Here is a 12209-nt window from a genome sequence, read left to right as displayed (position 1 = left end):
ATTATGCCCCTCCTAAATCTGCTAGTAAATAGTCTGTTTCTGGATACAGAAACGGAGGCAAAAGATAGGACTCAGATGCTTCACTGAGGGAGAATACTGCCTGAAAACTGAAACATTTCAGTGCTGATTAAATTGAAATGTCAGAAATATAATTTCATAAGAATATACTTTATATATTTTTTTCTTAACATCTGCAATCAGATCAGAGTCCAAAAAGAGCCACATATTGCCCTTCTCAGGATACTGGCATATAATCAACACATTATGATAGTGGAGTGAAGAAGTCTCATAGAATACTTTATTTCACTACGTATGCCCCATTATCTGCTGACAGATCATGATTTTCTTGAATATTTCAATTTTCTGAACTTGCTTTTACTCCATGTTTTGCTATTCAATACTTAGTCTAATAATTCCAATTACGCTGATTTACAATTGGTCACATAAGTCATATGATACCATTTCAAGTCCCCTGGCTGAAAGCATGCAACTCATAATTAGGTTTTTGGTGTGAATATTAACAAAATATACTTACAATGTGAGTTTAAAACTGTACTAGCATAACGTGCCTGTGAAAAATAGGCTTTTTGGCACTTAGGATAATCCAGTGTTCTGTCCATGTTTAATGGTTAATAGGCTGATTCAGGCTTTATCTCATCCTCTAGAAGCTTTGAAAGTGGTTTCCCAAATACCTGTGTAGCCTGTGATAGATGTCTTGAATATTTTCCTTGATACTGGAGATCCATGCAATCTACCCAATCACCAATGGTAGTCACATGTGCTAATCATGCAGTTCTTGGGAGGTAACTTGCAAACAACTTTAGTATCCGAATACAAGGTTTTTTGATAATACAGTACTGTGTAAGATTTTGTTTCCCACTGACAGTTTTGCATGGCAGTTCCAAAACATATGGGAAACAAGCTAGTGACATTCCTACACAGTGACTGACATTTCAGTTTGAAAAACAGCTCCACGGCACTACAGGCCTAATCCAAAATCCATTAAAGTTTACACAAAGACACCTATTGATTTTAAATGGGCTTTGGATCAGAGTCCTAATTGACTTAAGAGGTAGCAAAACATGTTCTGTGTTGTACCTGTTCAGATAGGCAGTGAGGTGGATTAACTATATCTCCAACAAGTACCTATCTATTTTCACCTGAAACTAATAAAAAGTAATTTAAGGATGAATTAAAGTTTTCAGTCTATTTAGATTTCTCTTTTAGCTGTACAGACCATCCAAACTTTACAGCTATTGGCTCCTATTCATAGGGAGTGCATTATGCTAGCTCTAGAAGAGGTTTGCAAGGAATTCAAAGTTGTCACATCTGATGTTACAGACCACCTGCGTATACCTGTACAGGAATTGTAAACAGACTTTCCACATATAATCATATTGTGAGGACCTGTAAATAACCCATTATTAAAAAAAAGTCCCCACAAATCTCTGGAAGACTGTACATACAGTAAAAGAAACATCAGGATGGGTGAAGCATGTTGAGGAGATTTGCTCACTCTGTGTAGTGAGGTAAAGCATTATACCCACATGCCATACTGATATGGTGTAATTTAAATAACCTGTTAAGAATTTAGTAGCAAAGGATCTTAGGGCAGGAGGATTCCTGAAGAGCACAAAGAGAGAGCTGCTTTTCTCCTTTCTTAACTAAGACCATTACAAGAAATGATCAATTTTATGTCAAGTACATTTGTTCAGATGATATTTGATGATGGTAACAAAAATCATTAACAATTTTCCTGGAAAACAAACATCTGGTGGTATAGTTCTGTGCCATTTCTTTCTGTAATGGAAAAATTCACTGTGAGTACTACAGAGATCCATTATTGTGAAATATAATTTACTTTAGAGTTTTATTTTAACTTCAGAAGATCCTGAGGGAGAAAAGATCAATTATGTAATCCCACAACTGAGTTGGTTAACAAGGTGAACTGCTCGTAACTTACAAATTCTCATGGTGGAGGAGGTAACACCAAGGCAGATTGAAACGAGAGGCTAGGGTGCCGGGAGGAAAGAGAAAGGCATTATGCAGTATTAATTGCCAAAGGTATGGACAGGATGGGCTGCTAACATTTCTGTCACAAACTCTACATTGAGTGTATTATTCATTTTCAAAAAAAGGAAATATTGTAATAAGTTGACTTATATAGAAAATCTACTCAATTCCCCAAACTCAAATATTTATTCTGGTAACTTAAATTTCCATTTCTTTAAAACAAACCAGATTCTTTTTCTCCAAAGCTGTTTATTTCTTTTTACAGAAGCTTCAAACTGAAATCAAGCTTGTAATGTAATTAGTGTTTTTCCATGGCAGCATAATTTTTTTACCAGCTTTCTTCCTCAACATTTTCTTTCATGTTGCCATCTTGGATCCTTAACTGGATATTTCAAGTGCAGAACAGATTTTCTAATAAACACAACATTAAGAGTAATATATTCAGGTTAGAAGGCTTTCAGCTGTAAAATAAAGATTTACATCTTTTTTTCTTATAGGATATGTGTGGAGTTTTTTTAAATGAATATTTCCTAATTAATGATGGAAGCACTTTGTGGTTTCATCATCTTTGACTCACTACATGAAGAAAGCCAGTACACCAGCTTTAATAATATTTAGTATTCCCATTGCACAGTTTTACAATATTTATTGACCCAAAAGTTTCTCACAAGGCTTGAAACTGATACGTGACCTTGCACAGTCTACTGTAAATCACATAAATAATATTAATCCTGCATGTATTTAACTGTAATACAGCTTTCATTTCCATTGGAATAATAATTCATGCAATGTGTTTAAAAAAGTTTATAACAGATGGTGATGGCTCTTTGAAAGCAGCTAGATAACTGATTAAAAACTTCAGATGACACCCAGTTCCCTAAAACAAAAATCAACAAGCCAATTGGTTACACTGCAAGCTGTCTGCTTCAAGACAAATGCCAATAGAGACAGTGTGTCCTTTTAGAATTTTACTGCAACAAAACGCACAAAAGCCTTTGCTAATAAGATGCAATTATGAGAGGAACTGGTAAGTTTTTTGCCAGAAATTCCAGAGCTGGTGAACAAGGCCCTTTAGGCTCAGTTGGAAAAGCCTAAAACTTGCCATAGTTTCAACTGTAAGGAATCAGTTGTCTGATCAGTAGGGAGACAAGAAAAAAAGAGAGAGAAGGGAAAAAAGAAATGAAACCAAGACAAAAGTACTAATATCTCTTTCTGTCCTTTCCCTCCCCATTTCTATCTGTAAAATCTGCTGACATTGAGTTCTATCTAGCCTCAAGAATTCGGGTAAAGAGAAAGAGAGCAGGTTAATTTTCAGGTTAATTTTTCTAAACACCAATAATTTTGGTTATTAGTCCTTAGTCAAAGCCACATTTCATAGCCATAATATACAGCTTAATTTCCCAAACACTTGGAATTGCAGTGCCCTACATATTGCATGTGTGGTGAAGAATCCATTACAAAAAAACCCTAATGTATACCAATTCACATTGTATTTGTGTCTCTGGATGATGCATAGATGCACACCTAAAGAAACAGATCCTCATCCAGATATAGCTCCTGTGTAGTCCATAGTCTGAATAGGTAATTCTGTCCTTGAGTGCTCTAAGTAATTTCCATTTTCTGTGAAATTAAGGAGAGAATAGGCATCCATAGCAGACTGTAAGAAAAAAGTCTGTTAGCATGACAGCTGTTTGAATAGGAAATATTGCAAATATTTTTATGAATCAAACTCGGTCGGTTAGGATTCATGTGGCCATACAATCATTTATTTGAAATATTGAGCTGACTGCTGTGCATTCATAAAGCAATTGGCATACTTAGAATCATACTTAAATGTTTATGTATCTAACAATTCCCTACCGGGAATGTGTTGTTCGTGATGCTGTATTAATTATTCTACAACTGAAGAGTTGCATCCATCCATTCAGGAACCAGAACCAGTATGACGTGATTCACATGTTCGCATACATACAACATGAATAGCAAAGAGACAACATGGGGGCTGTGTCTACACTGGGCCACTTATTCCGGAAAATCAGCCGCTTTTCCGGAATAAGCTGCGAGATGTCTACACTGGCCCTTGAATTTCCGGAAAAGCAACAACGCTCTACTGTACAAAATCTGCCGCTATTCCAGAAAAACTATTCTGCTCCTGCTTGGGCATAAGTCCTTATTCCGGAACACTGTTCCAGAAAAGGGCCAGTGTAGACAGCCCAGTAGTATTTTCCGGAAAAAAGCCCCGATCGCGAAAATGGCGATCGGGGTTCTTTTCCAGAAAAGCGCGTCTACATTGGCCACAGACGCTTTTCTGGAAAAAGGGCTTTTCTGGAAAAGCAGCCTGCCAATGTAGACACTCCTTTTCCGGAAAAACTGAAAACGGAATAGGATTCCATTTTAAGCAGTTCCGGAAATTCATGCCAGTGTAGACACAGCTTAACAGTTTATGAGCAACCTATTCATCAGACTAATTTGGTAAATGCTTGCAACTCCATTCTCAGAAATCTGGATTGTTGTTTTCAAGTGAATCTCTAATAAAAAGAGGCATGCTATTCTTTGAGGCAGAAGCTATCTTTTTGGCCTGTGTTTGTGCAGCAGCAAGCATCAGTGTCTTGATCCATGAATGGGGTTCCTAGACTCTATGATAATTCAAAAAAATATCCACAAAAATAACCAACGAGATTTGAAATGAGTAGTTTTAATTGTGCTAGCTTGGTGCAATGTTAAAGTTAAGAATTTGATCACATTAGAAAAACAATATGAAAAGATTAGGTCCCCTAGAAAGTTATAATTGAAAACAGTGGCAGTCGCAAGGTTGCCTCAGTATAACAAGGAACAAAATTTGTTAACAAATTGCAACAGCCCTCAATGATAATTAAACAGATCTAAAAATCAGCAATTAATCATATACATTAAAATTCACATCCACATAGGGATGACATTCTTGCTTTCAGTCTCTCCTATCTTTATTTAAAACTGTTTATCCTTCCAGAAGAGTTTAGGATTGCCAACTCTTTCAACAGGATGGACAAGATGCCATTTGCGAAAACGGTGTTCAGTCTGGGAGAATTGGCAACTTTTTTTTTAGTCCAATTTTCTTGTGCTGGGCTACAACTTCACTAAACTGCACGGACAATTGGGAACATAAATAGGAAAAAAATAGAAATTAGAAAAAGAAGATGAGCTGTGGAGAAGGATGCCATTATCTTCACATATACCTACGTCTAGACTGGCCCCTTCTTCAGAAGAGGCATGCTAATTTCAAACTTTGGAATAGGGAAATCCGTGGGGGATTTAAATATCCCCCGCGGGATTTAAATAAACATGGCCGCCGCTTTTTTTCCGGCTTGGGGAAAAGCCGGAAAAGAGCATCCAGACTGGCGCGATCCTCCGGAATAAAGCCCTATTTGAAGTAGGAATAAGAGATCCTCCGGAATAGGACTTTATTCCGGAGGATCGCGCCAGTCTGGACGTTCTTTTCCGGCTTTTCCCCAAGCCGGAAAAAAGCGGAGGCCATGTTTATTTAAATCCCCCGCGGATTTCCCTATTCCAAAGTTCGAAATTAGCATGCCTCTTCCGAAGAAGGGGCCAGTCTAGACGTAGCCGTACAGATAAGATTTATGAGAAGGGTAAAAAACAGACAATGGATGAACTTAGAGAAAAGCAAGAAAGAGATCAGGGGATTGAGAGTGTAATAATGAGGAAAGATTTAAATAGTAAAGCTGTGTGGCTTGTCTAAAGAGCGGCAAAGGAACAACATAAATACAAATATCTGAGAGGAGTTAAGTGATATGAACAGATACAACAATATGAAACTGTGAGAAAATTTGAACATCAGCAAAGTGTCCCATTAGAGATGCAGGGGTTGTCAAACAGTTTCTGGAGGGAAAAGATGAAAGATTCATCACTCGGTACGTATACCCAACTGGACAATATGTTAATAATGTAAGGAGGAAACATACATTTCCAGGGAAAATGACTAATGAGATAATATCTTTTTTTCACTGCTCATCTCTAATTACTGTGATTTCTTATGTTAGCAAATGAAAATAAGTGATTGGATGGATTCATACACTAAAGTCAAAGTCAGACACATTATTATACTAAACCCTCTTTTTAATGCAAAGGTTTACTTTGACTAATAAACATTAGTGGACTTCTGTACTTTTTCTCTTTGCCCAATACAAAAAATTCCCTACCACAAAGCACAGTTTAAATTGAATTTAAATTGTAAATTGAATTTGTACTTGTATCAAACATATTTATGTAAGCTTTAGATACAGATCCTGTTATCACAACTGTGCTAGATTTTAAATATAGGACCTACTGTCCTCTGCAAACCAGTCCTTCTTCAACCTATAATGTAAATAGTTTCTGTTTAACATACAGTGTCTGTTTATTCTGCCTTAATTATGTGTTTCCTAGTGCTGAGCATACTAACTGTGAGATACTGGGAAAGAATTTTACCATTAGCCTATAAAGACTATTAGCTGAAACTTGGCATCCATAAACACTTCATTAGGCAGAGTCTGTATTGTACATAAAATGAGCTAATGATTTTTATATAATTGTAAATGTAGCTGTCAACATGTAATATAATGATGTAGAAATGCAATTAATGCTGTAATAGTGAACACAGCAGTAATACATTTATAACTCTACAAATCAGCACGAATCAATAGTTTGATGTAATAATATTTATTGTTTATCATTGGACACTGACCTTTAAGCAAGACTGTAGCGTTAATAAAACATAGGCAACAACATAATTTTTCTAAATCCTGGTATTAATCTCCTGATAATTGAAAGGTGAATGGATGGCTTGGGGAAATCATAATGAAATAGAGAACATATGTTATGTTATCACTGGTTCAAATTGGTTCAGACAATTAGTAAAGAAAGCTGCAAGTTCAACTGTCCCATGGCTGATGAGCTCACTAGGTCCCACTTAAGTCAGTGGTGAAACTCTCATTGCCTTTAGTGGGAGCGACAATAGGATTTGGGTAAACAAATAGTAGCCCCAGTTTCTTACAGACAGACATCCTTTCCTAAAAATCACCAATACAGTTTTCATTAGGCTCAGGAATGTACTGCTGCTCATGAATTGCTACTAAAGCTAATTATGTGAGTAGGTGCTTATACACAAGTAAGGTGTACAAAATCTGTCCCTTTCTTAGCGTAGTGACTGCTATTCTCATCCATTAAGGTGACCCTGCTGCATCAGGAACTTGATATTATTGCTCAGGGGTATGAAAAGTTTGCACTGCCATTGACAAGTCCTTACCTGCTCTGTAGATTAAGGATCTCCTGCCTCATAGCTATTTCTAATAAGACATTTTTAAAATTAAACTAGATATTAAGAAGTTAAACTCCTTTCTTAATTTTTAGCTTGTGGGAATTTTTTAGATCGTTTTAAACAGATGAGTTAAAAGTGTTTGACTCTTGGCCATATTACTCAGTTTTACTGTCTATCATATAGTCCCCCAAATCCTGATTAGTCACTACTGTATACTGTAAGAACAGGGGGAATGTCAATATCAAATTCAGTGCCATAAATCGGTATCTGTTATAAATTTGTTTCTGCTCAGATTTTAAGGCTAGCACGTACTGTAACTACCCATATGAATTTTGTCATCTATCTGAACATGGCAACTGACTCCAAAGCAAAGGTTAACTTTGTAAAGAGGACTAGTTATAGATTCTTTAGAATGACCCTATTCCCTGTTTGGTACCCAGAGCAACAGACCTCTGTAACTTAACAATTAAGATGGGAGACCCCCGCGGCTATTCATATTTGGTTAGTGAACAGAGCATGGGTATTTAGTCATTGTATTGCTCTTGAATGCTACATTTTTTTGGCTGGGAGAATTACAACAGCTGTTCCCAGGATGAAAACAGGTATGCCACTTCTAACCTTTGACTTTAAATATGCACAATGTAACTTGTAAAATCAGTCACAATATGTATACACAGCAAAGGCGATAGCTTATAATACAAGACACAGTATAGGGTGGTGATAAGTGCGCTCATATCAGAAAGCAAAATCAATAAATTAGGGCCAAATCTTCTTCACAATAAATTCATTGGAATCAGTCACAAATGGCTTCAGTGGGGTCAAAATTTGGCCTTGAGTAAGAAACTGGCATTTGTATCTATATAAAAGCATTACGGAATTAGGAGGTGTTATAAACAAATTATTAGCTCCCTGAAAATGAAAGCAGCAAACACTGAAAAATGCACACTGATTCTAACCAGTGGAAAAACAAGTTGCCTCACTGAGAGTGTAAATATTCAATAGCTACAGAGTCGTCATAGGGAGCTTGCCAAAAATGGCAACTAAGCCCTGTATTAGCACAACAGTAGAACTATTTATCTCATTCATGTGGCCTTTTTCCTCTTCCCCATCCCATCCACCATCAAGTAATATCTATAATAGCCATACTTACAGTTTTTCTGATTACACCTAACAAGAAATTGACACTAGAATAGGTTGCATCCATAAAAAAGGATAAAATCAACGCTTCTCAATAGTTGCTACTATATTTTGAAAATCATATGTAAAAAAAAAATACGGTTTCCTGTGTAAAACTAGGATCAATTAATTTCATTCATTGATGGTAGTCACTGGTTCAATTACAAATAACTCCTTAAGCAAGACTCTCTTCCACTAAACAGTGTTCCATGGGTCTATAAAAGCAGAACCCATGTCTATTAGCCTTCTAGCAAGCCATTCAAACCAATTATCCTATTCAGATTTTTCTTTCTTTCTCCCATAACTGGTAATTCAGCTTGCAATGTAAAAGACAATAAAATCCTGTTTAGTCTCATGGTAGTTTAGACACTGTAAAATGTGCACTCATAGTCTGATGCTAATACATGTTTTTAAATAGCTATTATAACATATTTCAGACTGATAAAGCTTGGTGATCTGTTTTAATAACTATAGTAATTTTATCTAGTAAGTACAGTATTTCTCTTTCTCCTCTTCCACATCCCAGTTCTTATTAGGTCAGCAAAGCAGAGAGTTGCTCTCTTTTAATCTTTGTGCAAGAGGTAATATAAAAACATTTCTAAGTGACAGACCAAGGGAATATGTTGCACGCTTTATCCTTTTAACTTCTTCTGCAACAACAATCTGCTGCATATTTTCTAGTTATGTCATCTGTGTATGCTGCTTCTGAGAACTACACTTGCATGGAATTGCACAAGTGTTTAACCTGGGAACAAATTTAAACCTGTGTGACTCTATTCCTCAGGTGCAAATGAGGGCATAATTTGACCCAGAGGATTATATTTGGAGTTAAGGAGAAGGGGTTAAAACTTCAGGTAAACTGCAACTAAAAGCAAGAGTTTAGAGTGTTATATGCATACTCCTTTACATAGTAAAACAGCATTTTTCTTTGGGCAATTAAGTCAAACTGGAAGCAGACGTATATTGGCAGTTTGTCATTTTAATTATAGTGTGATGACATGCGCTAGTTTAGAAGATGATTCATCAAGCTGTATGGGCATTCAGTCTCCCCCCACAATATACACAATGTAAATTGAACCCACAGCAAAATGTATAAAACAGACATTTAAATGTTTAGGACTTACCTAGTGGAAGACGGCATATCATAAATTATTCGGTGATAGTATTGCATTTCATCCTTGTTAAGAAAACTATCTTTACAGAATATGGAGAATAATGACAGAATGACTAGCTAGCTTGTTTAATGCAATCTCAGGTGTAAAAGTCTATTGCAGTAGCCAGCATGAATCAGTAGAAATGCTTTACAACAAATCTTGCTACCTACAATTATCATCTTTTATTAATCAAAGGAAAAAAAACATTCATATATTTCTGAATAGGAATAATTCATTCTGCAATGGGTCCAAATTCACCCATGGCGTAGTAATTCCACTGAAGTGGTGGAATTACAGCAAGATTGAATTTGTCACAAAAATCTTAGCTGACATACTGACCTACCTTTATGTGACAAACGTAACCTTGGCTGCCTGGTATCTGTTGCATGACATCCGGTCCGTAACTCTAGTAACAAGCCATATAATGCCAGGATTAAAAGGTCCTTAGTAGATGCCATGCTGCCCAAGATCAAATTCTTGTGCTTATTCACTTTGTTGTTGTTTTTGAAAAGCTTCAAGTTCCACTTTTGACTTTTCCAGTGCAGCTTGCTCTTTTTCTGTTCAGTTTGTGGGGATCTCTGTGGGAAATTCAGTTCTCCTCAGAACAGCACACAGCCCCACATTGTCATTTGTCAGGCTGTGCAAATGTCATGTAAAAATATTCTCTCCCTGACACAATTGTTTATAAACTGAGAGGACATTCCAAGACGTTACCCTGCAGTGTTGTGTCTTGAGCTCTCTTCAGTAACTCTGCCAGTGAATTCAGGAAGAAGCTGTATTTTCAGTCCCTCCTGCTCGGCAATTCATTCGGGGAGGGGGGTCTAGGGGGGGCTCCTCCTTGGTGCTCTTCAGAACTCAGCCCCTTGCTCCGACTTGCCAAGCAGCTAGTTTTAATTCACCTTTCACCTTTGCTAATTAAAAACAAGAAGTGCCATTCCCTCCTGGAGTTGTAGGATCCACCCAGCAGGGATGCCAGGCTGTCAGCATGCTGTATTTACTGGGAAAGTTCAGCAAGGGTTGAGGCAATATGCAATACTTGCCGCTTCTGCAAAGTGTTTTGGATCCTGTGCTGTGCACTAATCCTTCCAGTTGCTGAATGATCTCACATTCTCAGGCACCAGAATAGGGTCCAGGATTCCCTCTTCCCTTCCCTTTGGAAAATATGTTTTAGAAAGTCATTTTAGTTGTTGTTTCCAGAACAGTTAAAGAGCAGGATTAACCCTATAATTAAGTGTTTAAAGGTATTATCATTTATCCTAATTAAACAGCATGTTATGGCATAGACTAGAACATATATAAATACCAGGTTTTACTGCCTTATTGTTTTATTTAATTTATTTTTTATTCATATTATCTGAAAGATACTTTGATGAGTTCAATTACCCTTTGAATTACAATTTCTGTATTGAAAAGTCCTTCCATTATATTTCCTTTTCATATGATCTGTGGATCTGATCCCAAAGATATTTAAACAGGTGAGTAAAACTGCTTATGCAAATAAGTGTTGGCATGATCAGACACGTACATGAGATGTATAAACAAAGGGAATGTATTGTTCCGATGTTATGATAAAGCAATATCAGATCTTAAAATGCCCATCCACCATCTTTTAAACTGTAACTGAGAAAACAGAGAAAATGTTCACAGTCTATAATTAGAAAAGATACCTGTTTCAAAAACAAAGCTTTGATAACTAAAATGTGTTCATTTACATCTGGAATACATTTATGAGGGAGTGTGCCTAGAGTGTGCCTTAGAGCAGAACACTGACCTCAGTGTGCATGAGTTTACCATTTGCAAGATGGGTATTAAAAGACCTACCTCACAGAAATATTACAAGGCTCAGTCAATGTGCTGTAAATTTTAACGAAAAAGCTGGTGTATTAAGTGTATTAAGATTAATGGAGAGATTCCAGTTAATATCAATGAGTTTTGTCTGAGATTCTATGCACTTGTAGTAACTGCATGTGCTTATTTTCTAAATAAAAGAATATTTTTGACGGAGTTTAAAATACTAGAGGATTTGTTTTTCTCTCATGTATAAAGTTAAGCCTAAAATTGGAACACTGCAAATTTGGGATGATCAAAACAGCGTTTTTTCTCTGAGGCTTTTGAGGATCCCCATGTAGGTGGCAAAGTTCTGAATGCAAGTGTACTACAGTATATGAAAAACAAATCCACATAGTATGAGCCTCAAAATCTCCAAATTGTCTTCCAATATTCTGTTCTGTTCTTCAGATCCTTATATCGTTTGAATTACTGCACCTGCTCAGCACCTCTGAAACACTTGGGCCTCAGGAGTCCATTACAGATTGACTCTCTCTAGTCTGGCACTCTCTGGTCTGGCAACATCTGCAGTCCAGCATGATTTTAGATAGCTGGATGTCTGCTCGTCATAGGTGTGGCCAAGTTTCCCATGGTCTCAAAGTTTGTTTACAGGCTCTCAGTGTTCTGTGCTGTTATTTAGCTCTAATTTATTCGTAAATGCTTTCTAGGAGCCCAGTAATCAGTGGAAATGTTAATAACGTAGCTAGATAATATTGATCTCATGTGGTTTAGCAAATTATCTGGTT

At 36.7% G+C, this 12209-nt stretch overlaps 1 protein-coding gene across 1 annotated transcript in view; it reads right to left on the bottom strand.

The window, feature by feature from the left end:
• SEMA3E (semaphorin 3E) overlaps nucleotides 1-10769 on the bottom strand; it is a 220585-nt gene extending 209816 nt beyond the window's left edge. Inside the window, exon 1 of the mRNA XM_025181682.3 lies at nucleotides 9980-10769. Coding sequence (XP_025037467.2) covers nucleotides 9980-10094 — 115 coding nt within the window. The 5' untranslated portion in view covers nucleotides 10095-10769. The remainder of the gene's footprint in view (nucleotides 1-9979) is intronic.
• Nucleotides 10770-12209: the final 1440 nt, after the last annotated feature.

The sequence above is a fragment of the Pelodiscus sinensis genome, chromosome 1 (assembly GCF_052426305.1).
Source record: "Pelodiscus sinensis isolate ZL-2025 chromosome 1, ASM5242630v1, whole genome shotgun sequence".
Lineage (NCBI taxonomy): Eukaryota > Metazoa > Chordata > Testudines > Trionychidae > Pelodiscus > Pelodiscus sinensis.
This window is presented reverse-complemented; position numbering and strand designations above follow the sequence as displayed.